This window comes from Eschscholzia californica, unplaced genomic scaffold, assembly GCF_041429995.1.
Source record: "Eschscholzia californica isolate CP2 unplaced genomic scaffold, dmEscCali1.0.p SCAF_1, whole genome shotgun sequence".
In the NCBI taxonomy this organism is placed as follows: domain Eukaryota; kingdom Viridiplantae; phylum Streptophyta; class Magnoliopsida; order Ranunculales; family Papaveraceae; genus Eschscholzia; species Eschscholzia californica.
Window position 1 is genome coordinate 24,068,353 of NW_028238198.1, and position 18,538 is coordinate 24,086,890.

The 18,538-nt window shown below is 34.4% G+C and overlaps 2 protein-coding genes across 2 annotated transcripts; one reads left to right on the top strand and one right to left on the bottom strand.

Annotated features, from left to right (window-relative positions):
* The first annotated feature begins 137 nt into the window (after positions 1-137).
* Positions 138-5,663, top strand: LOC147565305 (S-adenosyl-L-methionine-dependent methyltransferases superfamily protein). The gene is made up of 8 exons (XM_086651796.1): positions 138-624; positions 1,100-1,325; positions 1,406-1,540; positions 2,623-2,848; positions 3,070-3,256; positions 3,934-4,118; positions 4,333-4,470; positions 5,364-5,663. Exons 1-8 carry the CDS (start codon positions 534-536, stop codon positions 5,490-5,492), a joined length of 1,317 nt encoding a protein of 438 aa, XP_086507922.1. The 5' UTR covers positions 138-533; the 3' UTR covers positions 5,493-5,663.
* On the bottom strand, positions 5,571-8,511 carry LOC147565306 (LEM3 (ligand-effect modulator 3) family protein / CDC50 family protein). The gene is made up of 8 exons (XM_086651797.1): positions 7,867-8,511; positions 7,360-7,418; positions 7,203-7,277; positions 6,998-7,114; positions 6,815-6,885; positions 6,348-6,645; positions 5,932-6,221; positions 5,571-5,817 (listed from the first exon to the last, which is right to left on the bottom strand). Exons 1-8 carry the CDS (start codon positions 7,946-7,948, stop codon positions 5,763-5,765), a joined length of 1,047 nt encoding a protein of 348 aa, XP_086507923.1. The 5' UTR covers positions 7,949-8,511; the 3' UTR covers positions 5,571-5,762.
* Positions 8,512-18,538: the final 10,027 nt, after the last annotated feature.

The following is an 18,538-nucleotide window of genomic DNA, read 5'->3' on the forward strand; positions in this document are numbered from 1 at the left end:
CGGGTTGAATCGTAAATGAATATTTTCGGAAATAACTAGAAATCGCATTTGCATTCAACCATTGTGACGTAAAAGAAAAAGTTATTTTTGTGAAAGGAGCATAAATAGGTTTTGACAAGATGGAAATTTTGGAACTTGGGAATGCTAAATAGAGGTTCGAGCATAGGCCGAAAGCAGATGTGCCGGGCTCCAATTGGACGGGTCATTTCTTTCTCGGTAGGGCTCGTCCAATGAGTGTCCGTCACATCAGCTTTCAGTGTGTGTTTTCAGGCCATATAGCATTTCTTGCAAATAAATTTTAATGTCAAATTACTTCCACCAAAACTCGATCCCACGAACTCACAGACTTAAAGAGGGGTGCCCAACCACTCAACCACTCCACTAAAGGGACATATAGCATTTCTCTTGTGTTTATGACAGTCCCACAAATGGTTTTGCCTCGCAAGGAAAACCTCGTTATCCGTTGTTTTATATACAGAATCCAACATCTCTCTCTCTCTCTCTTGAAGAGCTAACAAGGTCAGAAAGAAACCATGCAGATTTCAGCTCGTCTATTAAGAACAATCTCTCTTCACTCTTCTCCTTCAGCAAACACTCTTCAAGAAATTGCTACTACCCACAAAGGTCTCTCTCTCTCTCTCTCTCTCTCTCTCTCCCTCTCTCTCTCTCTCTCTCTCTATATCTCTGCATTTTGGGTATTTTTAGTATCATCTTTTAAATGATTAAACTTCATTTATATGTTAGTTTTATAGATTTTTCAAGCATGGGTCAACTTTAATTCTGGAAATGGGAATCTTTATTGCTATAAAAATGGATGTTTATACTGTCCAATAGTCATATTGATATGAAATAGTGATTCATTCTCCAAGTCTTATCTTTATCCTTCAAACCCATATTATAAAATTTGTTAATTTGGGAACTGAGTTTTCTTTGTCCCCCAAGTATTTGATACAAGTACTAAAAGAACTGTCTGCACTTTATAATCATACTTGTAAATTGTAATGAGAGGCTATCATGATAGTTAACCCCACTTGATAGTAGTGTGAAGAGTGTGTATGAACTGTTTTCGAAATGGTTAATGATTGTTTTTGTTGTCTAGGTGTTGCAAAGGTTGTGTTGAAAAAGGGGAAGACACAACTCTTTCGTGATGGAAGTCCTATGGTTTATAGTGGTGCTGTTGACCGAATAATTGGTAAACCACCTCCCAAGACAGGAGATATCGTGCTTGTGGCAGATGGAACGGAAACACCCATTGGGTGGGGCTTATATAATTCAGTTTCTATGTTCTCTGTTAGATTAATGCAGTTAGAAGAGGAGGCATCTAGGTATATGTTTTCTAAGTTTCTTTTTCGTTAAGTGGTTCAGACTGTTGGTTTACGAAATTTATTTCTTGTTTTTGGTGCAGAGATCCATCTTGTGCACTTAACATAAATAAACTGCTAGAAACAAGGATTGATGCAGCTATTGAATTGCGTAAAAATTTGGGGCTCCCGTCAAAACATACAAATGCTTATCGTCTTGTAAATAGTGAAGGGGACAGGTGATGAATCCATATTGGTTTGTACATATATATATATATATATATATATATATATATATGTGTGTGTGTGTGTGTGTGTGTATGCATATGTATGATATGTTACATGACGAGTTCTTGATATTTCGTTATCTAGTCATTTGTCTACTTTGCATTGCAAAACCTAAAATTCTTAGTTCTCTTCTCTCATCAATCATAATTATCGATTCTGAGATGTCTTCCGGTGGGTAGGTTACTTTGGATTTGTACTCTCAAGACTTGAAATCTTGAATCCACATTCTTTCCAGACTTCCTCAATCCTTTAGAACCTCTTACCTACATTTCCTACGTTCTTATGAGTTGTTGCTTACATGGAGTTTTCTTCAGTGATCTGTACCTGAGTTTTATGTATTTTACTACCCTTTGTCCTATGATATGAATACATATATCTGTGTCTGGCACAGATTCATTCACGTGTCTCAGTGTTTGAGAAGTATAAAGGATACCTATCACGATGAGTTGGAAAAGGACCAAATGGAGATACTACTATCATCCACTTATTTTGTTAGTTATTACGCCATTTACTTATAGTTAAAATTCTTTACACCAAAGCCATTAATCTAAAATCATATTTATAATCTTGAAAAGATTATGTGCAAGTAAATACAAGATATAGATACAAATCCCTCAATAGGTGGGAGCACCTAGTACCAAGTAAAGTTACCATGATAACGAATGAGGTACATGTCAAGACGGACCAAAATTCACTAAAACAGAGTGTCCATGTTACATAGGTATTAACCCTTACGCTACACTTTTTGTCACTCTTGCACCTCAACACCTCGATTTATACGACGCTTGTGTTTTCGAACATTTTATTCTTTGGCATCTTGTTGTATGCACTATTTATCAAGCATATGAAGTTCTGCTTCGTGCTTCCATCTTGTGGGGGAAAAAATTATCTGGCTGGAGATATATTATTATTATTATCAACACTTCATGGTTCATTAATTGTTTTCCTCCTTTACGTTTTTCGTCTACAGTTAACTAATCGTTTTCCTTGCTGATTACTTGTTTAGTTTTTAATGTTTAAATGTCAATCGCAGGTTGTCGGGTTTAATCGTTGATATTTTTGGAGATTTAGCTGTGATAGCATCATCTGCTGCTTGGGTTGAGAAGTACAAGCAAGAAATAGAATCTTATATCAGTAGAATTGGTGAAATTAATCATATCAAATGGAAACCATCGTCTGATATCTTAAAAGAAGAGGGAATAATGGACTTAAAAGATCTCCTAGACTCCAATCCATCTCCTTCTCTTGAAAATGTGAAGGTACACTTTTTTTCTCAAACTACTCATATTAACTTATTCATTGCCATCTTTTAGAGACTATGCGACCTTTTAAGTGGGTGAATCGGTTGCTCCTGACCCATAGTCCATCAAATTCATAAATTTAGGAAATGAAGCTGAGTCTTAATAGGCAAGTCAGTCTGAGTTTGTTCTTTCCATGGGTCCTCTGCCCTCATCAATATGACATTCTTACGTTCCACCAGGTGCTGGAAAATGGTATTTCATACACGATCTCAGTGGAAGGCCAGAAGACGGGATTTTATGCCGATCAGCGTGAGAACCGACAATTCATATCATCCATTTCAGACGGCCAGAAGGTTCTTGACGTTTGCTGTTACAGTGGTGGATTTTCTCTAAATGCGGCAGTTGGTGGAGCTGCAAATGTCATTGGTAATACATCGAATGCTAAACCTATTATTTTTATGCTAAATATGTTTCTCCATAACGTCTTGAATAACAATACATTGGCTGCGAAAGCTGTCGTGCTTGTAAAATTGTTGAGAAAGATTGTTCCCCGTGATCCGTACAACAAGAATGGTGGAGTGGCAGGTTATTATTGAGGCTCAACAAGGCACAAATTGCACTCCCCAAATCTTCCTCTCTAAACTAATTCCCTCAAAACGTTCACCCACATCTTAAAAATTTAATGTCCTCATAAATTTTTTCCGATATAATCATATGATGTAGCGGTTATTTCCCTTGGATATCTGATCCAATATCCATTGTCAAGTCACCAACTATTACGGCATTACGCTAATCCAGAAGAAAGCCACACATAAAAATTACATTATGTGGCTGAGAATGATGACGAAAGTAAGAGTCCTGCTTGAAATGGTACATGAGTTCAAACAAAGAGGATGTTAAAGTATCCTTTTTACCACTGCCTTGTTTCATGTGAACATTGGTTGAAATATTTTTGCAGATAATTGCTCGTTCATTTTCATATTTGTGTCCGACCCATTTGGGGTACTAGATTACTATAGTAATATCTTTAACTGAAAAATATGATTGGCAGGTACTGTTAAATGTGTCCTTGGTTGAACGGTTATCTTATTATCATGTGTCAGGCATTGATAGCTCACTGCCTGCTTTGGAGCTTGCAAATGAAAATGTCCTACTTAACAATTTGGATCCAGGAAGAGTTTCTTTTTTAAGAAACGATGCATCTGAGTTTATGAAGGGGGCTATTTCGAGGAATGAATCGTGGGATCTAGTCATCTTGGATCCGCCAAAACTTGCACCAAGAAGAAAGGTACTTCTTTTCTTAAATTAGAGTGGTATTGCTGCATTTTGGCGTTAACTGGTTTAAATATGAAACAAAAACTAGTTTTGATGATTTCACTTGTCACCTTAGATTGAAATAGATACAGCTAGTTCTGTTAAGAAGGTAAATTTTTGCTTATTGACTCCCATCAGACGAGATTCACTTGATTAACACACAATTCGACTGCTCATTTTCTCTCCAGGTTTTACAAAGTGCAGCTGGAATGTATAGAAATTTAAACTCATTAGCTATGCAAGTAACAAAGAGAGGTGGTCTTCTAATGACTTGTTCGTGCTCAGGGGCAATGACACAAAGTGGAACTTTCCTAAAAACTATCCAGGCAAGTCCTAGTTTCCATGTTGTATTGAAAAGAGTTTTTTAGATGATGGAAAGTTTTATTGGAGAGACCCTCTATGGGTAAATTGATACCTCTGATCATTCTAAAACCCACCATCACACAATCACGAGCGGTGACCTTTGGGCTTTTAAAAAATTGTATAGTCGTCTAGGGTTGCATCTCGTTTCTCATGGGAGTTCCCGCATAGCCTAATTAGCAAGTTCTCCTGAGGGGCACAACTTGTCTCCAAGCCTAAGATGAGTGTCCTCACACTGATAAAGTATGGACTATAGACTCCTGTAGTATTTGCGTATAGAGAATCCCGCCCACCCACGTAAATCTTGTTAGTTGCCGTTTGTTATGGCTGGGGAACTCTTGTAAGCATGCCATTGCCTCCCACGTGGCATCTTCACTTTCCACATAGCTTTGCATGGGAATAAAGAGTTGTTCTGTCCTGCGAACCATTAATAGAAGGATTTGACTATGAAAATGGTATCCTCTTCCGAGGTCTAATTACTCTTTGTTTCTCTAAGAAACTATATTGACTATTAGAGTTTCCACGTGATCTGCCTCTTGGCAGTGTCCCGTCTGAAGCTCCAATTACCTACCAGACAGACCACTAATCTAACTTTCAACAGGTTTGACCTTTACTTGTGGATACTTGATAGATCCTCCAAAACCATGATTTGGACAAGCATAGCTGTCTGTAACCCCGCCACAGGGGTTTGAAACTATTTCCGCACAAGTCTATTTTGCGCCATGCTATTACTACTATTTTATTTGTAATCTATAATGTTGTTCGCTCACAAAATCTTTAGAATAACAGTACTTTAGTTTGCTTTATTTAGCAGCATGGGTCGCTCACAAAAGGCTTACTCTCTCACATTTCATTTCAGGGTGCCGCTTCTATGGCTCGTAGGAAAGTCACAGTTTTACGACAAGCTGGAGCAGCTTGTGATCATCCTATCGATCCATCCTATCCCGAAGGTGCATACCTTTCTAATATCTTGCTTAGAGTACTATGAACGCGGCGAAATGACCAATTCATCTCAGCTTCAACGAACTTTATAATATTAAGAGCACCAACATTGTATTTTTCGGTATGTTGCAACAACAAAAACAGTTAATCATTGATCTATCAATCCTGTACCATTATACATTCAAAAAATGAAATTATAGGTATTTTATCTCTGAAATTATACATTCATCTTTTATGTCTCTCTCTCAATACAAATAATACATTCACCATTCTGAAAGCAACCAGGCTGGTCATCTGAAGAAATCTGTTCAAATTCTTAGTGTCCGGCAGGAGTTCTATTCCATGACAAATATGAAGGATCTCCGAGTTGCCTGCAGAGAAGGAAACCAAGGAAACATTATATTCACCAAGAGTAAGAAAAAGAAACACTAGATACTATGAACTTGCAGATTTCCATTGTTATAAGCTTTTTGTAGAGTTCTCACCTTGGCTTGACCAGGTATATAACAGTGAAGACCATGGCTAGAAAGAAACACAACCCACCAACAGTGAGATAGGCGACTCCAAGAAAGTCGTTCTTCCCACCAAGCCAGCTTGTTGTCGAAAGAACGAGCTTCTTCTTCCCGCTGAAACTGTACGTGTTGTAGTTATTCTGTAATGTCACATGTATAATCTCGTTCGCTTGGAGATCCACCTCTATTTTCCCGTATAATTTCCTAAACGTTGGTAAAGCTGCTGTTCTCATCCAAACAATTAGGTTTTCCTGCTCACTCAACTGTTGCAGAAAATTAATCTCAACAAGATCAGTTCTTAAAAATCATTCCCCACAAATCAACGCGAATCTTGCAAAATCTGGTTTGAGTTTTCTGTTCCATTAAGGAGAGAAAACTGAATAACTTACAGGTTTAGTTGCATTAAGTTTTGCACCACCTATAGGATTTTGATTCTGGAAGTTTTTAGGAAAGACATCATCTCCAAACTTCTTGTCTCTATCACTCTTCCAAGCAATACCTTTAGTGTTTACTTGCAATTGCTGATTGTTCCGAGAGAAGCTGTATGTATCATTGAAAAGACTCCAAGCAATGAGACCACAAGGCACAATTGGTAGTCCACCATTTTTACCTTCAGGATCACATGTGCTTGTATCATTCTCACCGGCAGGGCTTCTTAACTGTGCATCACTTCGACTCTTGACGTACCTGCGTTACAAAGTTATCATGGTTGTCAGGAGCGAAAAGCAAGGAGGCTCAAGGAGTCATATTAGTAGGATAGAGTGAGTCAGATCCGGAGAGCGATGAGGTTAGAGCTCCATGTTATGTGTGTGTGTGTGTGTGTGTGGAAAATGAAAGCAAAAGGTTGAAGGCATACCTGCGATGATTCTGGTAGAAGTTATCAAGTTGATAATACACATATATAGGAGCCTTCATATACTTCGGCACCTACATTACAGATGGATCTTAGCATATTAATCACAGTTTTACCATGGAAGTAAGTTGTTTAAACAAGGGTTTAACCCCCTTACGAAGATTATGTTGCAGCGATGATGCTTACTGTTATTTTTCTGCTGCAGGTTTTGTTGTTCTCTTCAGTCTGTATGAACTTGATTTTATCATTTCTTTGAGCCTCTGGTATGCAGTCAGTCTCATATCGATCGACAATTTCCACAACCTATTAAGAAGTAAAATAGTCGATGTTAGATATTGAAAGGTTTCGAAGACTTGTCACGGCACTTTCTAAGCCTATGCCTAAAACATACCTTTTGTGAAGCGAACAATGAAGCAACACCAATAGGAATGAAGATTACACTGATGAGCATGAATGATGAGATCACCTGTACCAAACATATCAAATACCCAAAGGGAGAAACATCGTAAATTTGCAGAAAAACTGTAAGAATCTTGAAGCTTACTTACCCATTTTGGTGTAAGAATCGGCTTGCAAGCTGGAAGCTCCTGCTGAGTGAACTTCGAATCTGGAAGAACATATGAATAAAGCAAATATGAGTTTATTCGAGGATCGCCAATAGTTTGAAAACTGTGGTGTAAGTCAAATTCCTATAGATACCATTAGAAGATTGAGTTAGAAGTTGGTTTTGGAGGAATGAAGCTCCTAGATCTATGAGAGAGAGAGATGAGTGATGAAGTTCACCATCATCCCTATGAATTATAAAATTTCTTTTCAATTCGTAGTTCGACAAATTATATAAATAAGATTAAAGCTATTTCAAGATTTGGGGTGAATTCTTAGTCTCCATAAGGTATATGCATTCTTAATCTCTAAACATTCAAAGGATATTAGAAATGAAAACCAGGAAAATAAATTCAAGAAACAACCCATGTTTGTTATCTACTTATGATGAATCAAACAAAGAAAAAATTGAAAAAAGAAGATCAAAAGATTAAAGGAGAAGATAATTTTACATTTGGGTCTCTTAGAATTCTTTCTTTGTGCAGATAAATCACCAGATCCACCTCCAGAACTCGTCCCGCCATTAGAATTCATGAGGTGGACAAAAAATAACAGCAGAGGAAATGACAGAGATCCAAATTGAAAGGAGATGGGTTTTATGTTTCAGGTTCCAATTAAATGGGAGGGAGAAGGAGGAGGAGGTGAAGAGAGAGAGAGAGATGATCTGATTCAGAGAATAGCAGATGGGGTTGAGTTTCTTCTACAAATATATGTTTGAGAGAGAGAGAGAAAGGAGGGAGGGTCTGCTGATGCAGATGCTGATCCTTTCTGGGTTCTCTCTCTCTCTCTCTCTCTCTCTTGTTTGACTTTCAGAAGGTTAGAGAGAGAAAATGTTGAGGTAGAAAGTTTTGGTGTGAAATCTGGCTTAAGAGAACTGTAATAAAACAGAATGAAGCAAATTCATAGATTTTGTTCATTAGTTGGTTGGTGGTCTCCTTGCTTGAATTTACTAATTACCATGAAAAGAGAGAGAGAGAGAGAGTCATGATTCTCCACTTCCCTCCCTATTTTAGCTTTACCACTTTGAGGTTAACCATGGGTTAGTTTAGAACTCTGGCCATTTGGGAAAACAAATAAAATTTTGAGTCCATGGGTATATGGACCAAAATCATTTTCATAATAGGTATATAGACCAATCTTCCCAAAATATGGACATTTAGTCCTTTTACAATAAGGACATAAATAACTCATACTTTATTGATAAACACCCTCCATGTCCCTCGTCTAAAAAATCCGGGGTTGTTAAATTTCGGAATGAATCCGGAAAGTTTCCCAAACCTAGGGGCGTGATTTGGGGGAGATATTTAAGTTACAAACTGAAAAGATTTAATAGGAAGTAACGGATCAAGGATATTTTCCAAAACAGATTTTTCAAAACAGATTTGGAAAACGAATATTTACCAAAACAGATTTTCTCTCTCATCCTTTCAGATTTGGAAACCAAATCTATATATCACTTTCTCTCACTTAATTTTCAGATTTGGAAAGAGTATATTTTCTGAGATCAATTAGCGTGATTTGGGGGTTAATATTCAAAACATATATATCAACTTTCTCTCACTTAACTTTCATTTTTTACTCATACATAAACACACATCGAATACAAATTATGAAACAAGTTCGTAAATTATGTGTTATTTATGACGAGGAAACCATCATTTGTCATGTATACAACGTAATTTATCATATGCGTGTGTGTCATCCATTATGTACCATTGAATACTTAGATTATTTTCTGACATAAATTACTTGTTTTTTATGTCATGTTAGGAAATGTACCATTGAATCCATTATGTACCATTGAATACTTAGATTATCCATTATGTACCATAAATTATAGTAACTTATTAGGAAATGTAAATCTGAAATCATGTGTTTTTGTTATAAAGTATGTGATTTATCATAAATTATGTATACTGTATAGTAAATAACACAACCTTTGTACGACTGAAAGGAAATTTTATTGAACAATAATCTGTGTTTTATTGTAAATGAAAAGAACATAGTAGACTATGTAACTTAAAAACAAACTCCGTCAGAATGTTGCCCGAGCTCTCGATCCTTACTGTCTTTGGTCTTCCAGGTTTACTGCGAATCAAACATGGTAGTGTTTTTGACTCTTCATTAAATGTACATGGTTCATCGAAGTTGGGGGCAGGGCTTATATGTTCCTTGTAAGTCTTCACGTAAGACTCCGTTGTCCAAACAGGATCATAGAAACAATCTTCGTCATCGTAATTTATACTTCTATAGTTTATGTGATGATTCTGTAAGAAATTCCATCAGTGCTGGTTTACTACAAGAAAAAAAAACATATGTATTAGTTAAAAAAAATTATAATCAAATTTACATACATTAATAATGAAACATTTAATAAAAAACAAATGAGATGGATCATAAATAACAGGTACAGATCAATAAATTATGTATAATGTATGGAAAAGTACAATTGTTTATTAGGTTAAGAGAAGTTTTATATGCTTGTCATGGCCACTGTTCTGGTAAAAAAAGGACGTGTAATGTTGGATAAATTTTTCATACTTTACGAACCTTTGATCATTAATACGATCATCTTACGTGAATTGTATGCAAATTGTATCAGAAAGTATGGTAATTTATCGTAACGTAACTGTAATTTTTATTCTGTTACAAGAATCAGAAAGGATAAACATCAAGACATTATTAGCAAATTTTATCAGAAAACATGGAAAGTTATCGTAAAGTACCTGTACTTTATATTCTGTTATAGGAATAATTGTGGATAATCACAAAGATCAAGAACTGTACGGACAGATGATTCTGATCTGCAAAAAAAACAAAAAAAGAAGAGGATTTAACGTAGATCTGAAGAAATATACAATGAACATTGGAAGGAGAAATAACATACTAACATTGAACAAATCATTAAATAAGAAATAAACATCAAAGATCTTAAAGAGTTATGAAAGTTTTAGAGAGAGAAAATATAAATCTTCCATTCGAAGGTAGTTAAGATTACAGCAAAACAGATTCAAAGTTATTGAAATGAAAAACAAGAAAAGAAAGACCTAAATCAAGATTTGATCTTTTAAACGATTCTATATGAATCTTTAACCTATAAAGCAATAAAGATAAGATTTTAAACCCGAATAACAATGGCTAGAATAAAGAGATAAACAGTATAAAACCTAAATAACAATGGAGGTTTTGATGAAAGCTCTTGATTGAATATTAAACAATGGAAATTTATGTTTAATGAAGATTTCGTTTTTAGAGAGAGAGATGGAAAGTTACCGGATTTCAGTTACGAAATATTATCAACATAGTAGTTAGTTACAATTTAAACGTGATTGGAGAGAGAAAGTTGAGATAAAAATGGAAAAAATATCTTTAACAGTTTAGAATGTAAATTACGTTTTGATATTAAAGAAGGTTAATATAGGTATTAAATCTTTAATATGTATTATATGGATTTGTGTTTTCTCTCTAGATGAGACCAAAAGGACTAGATATCCATTTAAATTATTATTTAGGTTTTGAAATCCTTTTTAGGATTATAGAGGACTATATCTCCTATTAGGACCCTATTTTTGGTCTATAAACTCAAAAATTATAAAATTTTTGTGACTAAAACTTTAAACAAAAATTTTGTCAAATTATATGGGTACAAAACTTCAGAAAAAATTGCGACTTTTGTCAAATGTTTTCGAGCAACACAATTCTTCTTATTCCTCATCTCCAACCATCAACTTCAACAACCACCACCATTATTTATCTCTCAATCCTCGCTGTTCCAAGCAGAGGGAATAAATACCTTTCACTAGAACATCCCTTTGTCTCAAACGAAAGACGAGTGTTTCAAGCAAAATCCTAAAACCCGTCGATGAGGATTTCCAATGAAACCCTCCTAGAGTTTTTTGCTTGGTCGACCACGAGGTTGGCCACAAATATTGTGGCCACTCCACTACGAGAAAGTTTTCTGCTTAGCCGACCACGAAATATTGTTATTTTCTTCAATAAATTTATTTCGTGTTTTTCTTAAAGAACTACATACATATGTTATTTTTTTCATCTATAATATCACTGTTTGATCGAGTTTGTAGTTGTTTGATCGAGTTTGTAGTTGTTGATCGAGTTCGTGTTTCTTCCATTTAAACAACATTAGAAATATCTTGAGACATAATAAAAATAGAATACAATATAGGTTAATTATCAAAAACCAGAAGCATACCAAGTAGGGATTTTCCATTTGGTCTACAAATTGTTAAAAAATTTCATTCAACTTTATTTTGAGTTTTAAAAGAATATAATTCTCTTGTCAGATGCTAAATATCAGTAATGTTTATGTATTTGGGACTAATTCCTTGTGATACCTAAAACGAGAGAGAATAAGATATATTTTGCTTAAAGTTGTGACAGAAAGATTGAGGAAATTGGATCGAACATCCAATTTTGTATTTGGTCTTTGGTTAAGACATGTGAATATCATTTTAGACTTCGGCCCCATGTTCGAAGTACATTGCCTCTACCTCGGTTGTTCAAACTCCTACTCCAATTTCTTTCACTTTTAGTCTCCTTCCTCAATCTGTGGGACTTGGACAAGTCACACACAATGAAAGATTTTCTCTTTTGTCAGGCCTTTTATTATTTGATGGAGAAATTGGTTAGAGAGGAATAAGCCACTTTCTAGAGAAATCGGAAGTTCAGTTGACAGGGTTATTATTTTGCAACAATTGCTCAAATTTGGGGTATACGGACAAGATATCTTAAGAATATGACGTTGAATAGGCTGATAAATTTTAATTTGGGAGAATGTTACTACCAGAAAACATAATCTATAGACAAAGGAAAGAAACAATAGAACTAGATAAAAAAGCTATGACTTGAAAGAACATTTAAGGCCTATTTAGAACAATCTAGTCGAGCTTGTTGATGAAAACCTTAATGCTTCTCATGAAATACTCGCAAAGACTATCTTATTTTAAAAAAGATTACATCTTTATGACAAGTATAGCACATATATCACCACTTTTGACAAAATTTACTTTTTCGATCTTGTCATTAATGTTTAGCTATTGTACCTCAAATTCCACAAAACATCGGTAAAGATCTCAAATTACCAAATCAAATAGATACTATCAAACACCGAGACAAAATAACTTTTATCCAATATCATCACTTACCCACCGATTGTAACTATTAAATAGACCTACTCCAGACTTAAATTAGTACTGATGTCCATTGCGAGTGAAAAAGTCTATCAATAGAGAGATATTTTGGAACATAGTTGGTGGATAAGTTTCCATATATTACATTCATATTTTTGTCAAATGTTTATCAGTGTGTGCTTCAGATCTATACAAGATCAATGGTCTTTATTCTGAGTCAACTCTCTTTCTCTCTCTCGATGGAACTTTTATTTTGTGATGAACGTTATTTCATATTTAGGTCTAGAATAGGCGTAATTTTGCAGCATTTTCTATCATTTTCCCTTACAGAGGGTTTATGTGGCACGTAAGAAAAGTTTGAATAAATAGGTAAGTAATGATGGAATCGGCTTTCATCTGAGAGTCTCTAACGCCTCAAAAAGATCTCATTCGGAGCTTCAGATCTCTCTTTGACCGTTGGATGGTGGGTGCCGTTTGAAATTCTTGTTCATTAACTATGCTGGAAGTTTAGTTCATAAGTTAAAGGTTCACAATCTTAAGATTAACCCCCATTTGATCTAACTCCTCAAACTACATGTTTGGAGGCTATTCACTCAGAATATTTCATGGAGGTGTGATGTAAAATCTCTAGATGACAGTTGAGTTCATGTTAGTTTGTAAAGTTTTGTATTTCAAGTAACAACATGAGTTTGAATTGTAACATGTTTCACAAATGTAAGAAATTAATAAGCAATGATATTGAATAAAAATTATTTCTTTTGTTTAATCGAATCTACTATTAATAATACCTATTTTTAATAATTCCTATCGGATTTAGTAATTTGAAATCTTTAACGTTATTTTGTGGATTTTGAGGTACAACAACTTTACATGTAATATGGAGTCATAACTGTTTTATGTATGACTTTTATTTTTTCCGCCGGGTGAGATGGAATCGAATCCGTGACCTTGACTTGAACATCGTTAAGGTCAGGATCCAGTTCCATCTAACCCCTCAAAAAGATATTTTTTAGAGCTATGGATCTCTACATTTATCTTATTGGATCTATAGTGTTTTTTCTTTTTCAAAAATAAGATTCCTTAATTTTTCCATTTGAAATGTTAAGGTCAGAATTCAGTTACATCTAACCCCAAAATATATATATATATATCCTCTGGAGCTATAGATTTTCGCGTGTTTGCCTTGTGAAGATGCAACTTTTTATCATTTTTATTGGGTAATATGGAATCGGATCTGTGACCTTAACTTTAAAATTTAAGTTAAGGTCAAGATCCGATTCCATCTAACCCCTCAAAAAGATCTCCTTCAGAGCTTCAGATCTCGCTTTGAGCGTTGGATGGTGGGTGCCGTTTGAAATTCTTGTTCATTTGCTAGAAGTTTAGTTCATAAGTTAAAGGTTCACAATCCTAAGTTTAACCCTGATTAGATCTAACTCCTCAAACTACATGTTTGGAAGCTATTCACTCAAAATATTTCATGGAGGTGTGATGTAAAATCTCTAGACGACAGTTGAGTTCATGTTAGTTTGTAAAGTTTTGTATTTCAAGTAACAACATGAGTTTGAATTGTAACATGTTTCACAAATGTAAGAAATTAATAAGCAATGATATTGAATAAAAATTATTTCCTTTGTTTAATCGAATCTACTATTAATAATACCTATTTTTAATAATTCCTATTGGATTTAGTAACTTGAAATCTTTAACGTTGTTTTGTGGATTTTGAGGTACAACAACTTTACATGTTGAACGCCAAGATCAGAAAAGTAAATTTAAAAATTTGGGTCTCTACAAGTATCTCTTTGTGATCTATAAAAATATATTTCCTTTTCAGTGGATAAGATATAATCGTACTGTGACCTTAATTATACCATCTGAAATGTTAAAGTCAGGATTCAGTAAAATCTAACCCCATAGAAAGGTATATGGTTTGTAGCTATGAGGTTTTGCGAGCTTGCCTTGTGAAGAGCTACAACGTTTTATCCTCTTTTTTGGTAATATGGAACCAAAGTTTGTGACCTTAATTTTTTAATTCTAAAGGGTTAAGGTCAAGATTCGGTTGCATCTAACTCCTAAAAAAAGATCTCCTTTGGAGCTTGCCTTGTGAAGAGCTTCTTATTAAAAATCAGAACTGCCTGTCTTAATTGTATAGTTCGGTAATTTGCATCAAGTCTCAGCGAATCGACAAACTCTACCTACGAGTTTTTTTTTTCTCTTTGCTAGTTCTCATTTTCTCTCTTCTTAGTTAAATAACATCTTCTCTAATTTCCTGAAAATGCTCATCTCTTCTCAACTAGTAGCTACACATTTAAATTAGCCAAACACGTTCTTCTTTAAACCCTTGATTCATAGGTTCTTCAGATGTGTTTATGCCATTTGAAGGCGATCAAGTGGAATAAAATGTAACCATTGGAATCTAGTGGTTTCAGCGTAGAAATCCCTCAACTTGGGAAGTTTCGTCAAGAACGACGTTTCGTATGAAGCACCAAAACCGAATGGCTTTCGCAATGAAGCCGCCCGCTATGTGTTCTTTCATCACTGTTTGCTGAAGCCACCCAAATGGAATGGTTTCATCACTTCCTATTCAAACCACTCAAAGGGAGTGTTATTTAGAACCACTTGATCAAGCTAATCTCAACTAGCAAGGAAAGAAGAGAGGAAACAAAAGGGAGAGGAATCAGACTTGTCGTATGCAAAAGAGAATACTATCAAATAAAGACAAGTGTAGAGACGATGAAATTGTACTGCAGAGAAGTATAAACTTATTAGAGAATGGATAATGGAGAATCCAGAATGAGGGATCGAGGACCTAGAGTTAGCCACGAGAAATGATATCATGAGCTCAATTTTCTACTTGGACAAATACGCGAGTCAAATCGGTAGTTGGCCACAAAGTAGGGACTGAATACAAAGTAACCTTCAAATAAAACGTACTAGTGTAAATGCAGGGTTCTCAATTTGGAGTGGTGCGGGACAGTGTTTAATTGGTGAGAAAAATGTCCTTATACTACATTCATATTTGTCAAATACTAACGAGTGTCTACTCCAGATATATACGAAATCAACGGTCTCTATTTTAGAGTCAACTCTCCATCTTTTCTCTCAGGAAGGACTTTTACATTTTCGATAGACAATTAATTTTTACGAAGTCCTGGAGTGGGTCTAATTTTAGAGTATCTTATCATTTATCAACATTTATGTGTCATAAATTTAAGGATAGCTATGTAACTAATGATGTTTAATAAAAGCTATTTTGTCATTTTGATTGTATCTACTTGATTTTAGTAATTTGAGATCTTTAACGTTGTTTAGAGAATTTTGAGGTAAAACGACTAAACATGTTGAACGGCAAGATAAAGAAATTAAATTTAGTAAAAAATGGTGATATATGTACCATATTTGTCATAGAGATCTAATCTTTCTTAAAATAAGAAGATATTTGCGACTATTTCATGAGAAACCTTAGGGTTTTCAACAAGAAGCTCACACATATTGCTATAAATAGGCCTTAAATGTTCTTTCAAGCCATAATTTTTTTTTATCTAGCTTTTTTCCCTTTGTCTATAGATTATGTTTGTTCTTTTAGTTGCTTAAGATAGGTTGAATCCTACTTTGTTACAAATGTTAATGTGTCGAGAACTAATCACAATTGAACCTTCAAGGAATATGTAATATGGAGTCATAACTGTTTTATGTATGACTTTTATTTTTTCTGGCGGGTGAGATGGAATCGAATCCGTGACCTTGACTTGAACATCGTTAAGGTCAGGATCCAGTTCCATCTAACCCCTCAAAAAGATATTTTTTTAGAGCTATGGATCTCTACATTTATCTTATTGGATCTATAGTGTTTTTTCTTTTTCAAAAATAAGATTCCTTAATTTTACTGTTTGAAATGTTAAGGTCAGAATTCAGTTACATCTAACCCCAAAATATATATATATATATATATATATATATATATATATATATATATATATACTAGGCATAACCCCCGCCCGGTGGGCGGGGGAATGCCCTTTACGCAGTTAAACAGTAGACATGATGTTCGTTTATCTAAATTTTCTCTTTCTTTTTCACATTTAGTATTTTCCTACTATAGTTTCAACTTTTCGGATCAGTATTCTCTATAAGTGTAGTGTTCTTGGTGGAGAAGATTTATCTTAAGTTATTTTAAAGCTTTGGAGTCTATACCACTATTTTTTTATTTTAATGTTTTTAGATCCATGTAAAGAATTTATTCCCAAAAATTATAGATAGCTCACTCTCATCTTACTATTTTATTGTTTGCCATGTTGCTTTATGGGCGCATATGTTACTAAAAATGTTTATAATATTGCAATATAGTTGTTAGATGTAATTCTCAGTGAAGAATATAATGTTCAATTGAATGTAAGCAATTTAGACTCCATAATAAAAAAAAATTAGATTGATGTGAATTGAAAGAGATCGGCTATATTCCGAGAGAGAAGGTAAGTCATCCACTCTACAGTTAGGTAGAAAAATTTAGTGTGGGTGAAAAAGAAATTCAAAAACAATTAATGTAGTTCGGCCAATTCAAATCTTTTTCAAAATAAGGCAACATGTTGCCAGAAAACATCATCAAATGACTTGTTGAAGAGCGATGCCGGTTTTGTATTCATGTCACCCAGCATCTGAAAAGGTCCTATAAATCACAACAACACTAAAAGAACATAATTTGAATAAATACCACAACAACACACCAACCCCTTGATTGTACAAAGCAGACGTGATATGGGAGAATACATGTGAAAATAGTACCTCAAAGACTGAAGAAACCTGTGAAAGTGAACCCCCATCTCAAGAATATGGAACTAAGCGCTATGAGTATGAGTTCCAAGAACTACTTCAGAAGAAGGGTGAAATACCAGTATTAACTCTATTTCGCCACTATGGGCTCGGTGACCAGTTCTTATTAAAGTTGAAGATGTTGAAGATGTTGAAGAAGGTTTATCTATCACTATCTCACCTCTTGGTTCAAGGATAAAGTCTACAAAACAAGCTCAAAACAATGTTACAAAAAAGGTGATGATATTGTACATACTACATACTCCAAAGTTTATCTTTTTTTTAGTTTCGCTCATTTCTATTTTATTTTGCGATATTACTCATTCGTAAATTATAAATATTAACCATATAAATAGCAAAGTTGTTTTATTTCAGTAAGAATTGACCAGAAAGAAACAAATTACATATTATGGTATCGTTTATTAGGATTTCTTACTTGCACTAATACAAGCTATTTAGTCCTTCAACGACATAAAACAAATGTAATAACGTAACAGAGATTCTCACCAATTCTCACCAATTCTGTGGATAAGCATATTATTATTAGGGTTATTATTATGCTAAGGTATGTTGACCTATAATAAAAGTACACAAACAAATATATATATACCTCATAGGTATCTCCTGTATGTCCTAACTCGTTCTTTCATTCTTTTTTGTATCTCTTACCAATTGAAGAGACAATGAAGAGGTAATCGAAGGGACAATGAAGTGTTCATGGACAACCAGATTTATTCCCGAAAAGAAAACGGATGACTGAATTTGAATGTTCGACCTATTGTTGTAAAAAATAACAATTTCTTATTCATTTATTCTATAGTTGCATTATTGTTCATAACCAAAATGTCAAAATAGAAGTAACAATGAACATAGAAATAATAAAAGACAGGGAACATTTCAATCAAATATGAACCCAAATTGAATTGAGTAGCGCTTACTAATAACATCCCATCCTCTTCTTCATAAGCAAACCCACTATCAGATATCGTAACATTTCTAGGGAGGCACTTATCTTCCTCTGCTTTGGAAGAGGTTGTTCCTGAAACACTTATAAGGAAAATTTCTAACTAATTTTGTTCCCGAGTATTTTCTATTATATATACATAAATAATATCATTTGATTTGATCTTATAGATTACTATGGGTTGGTTTTTGTTTGCGAGCATAA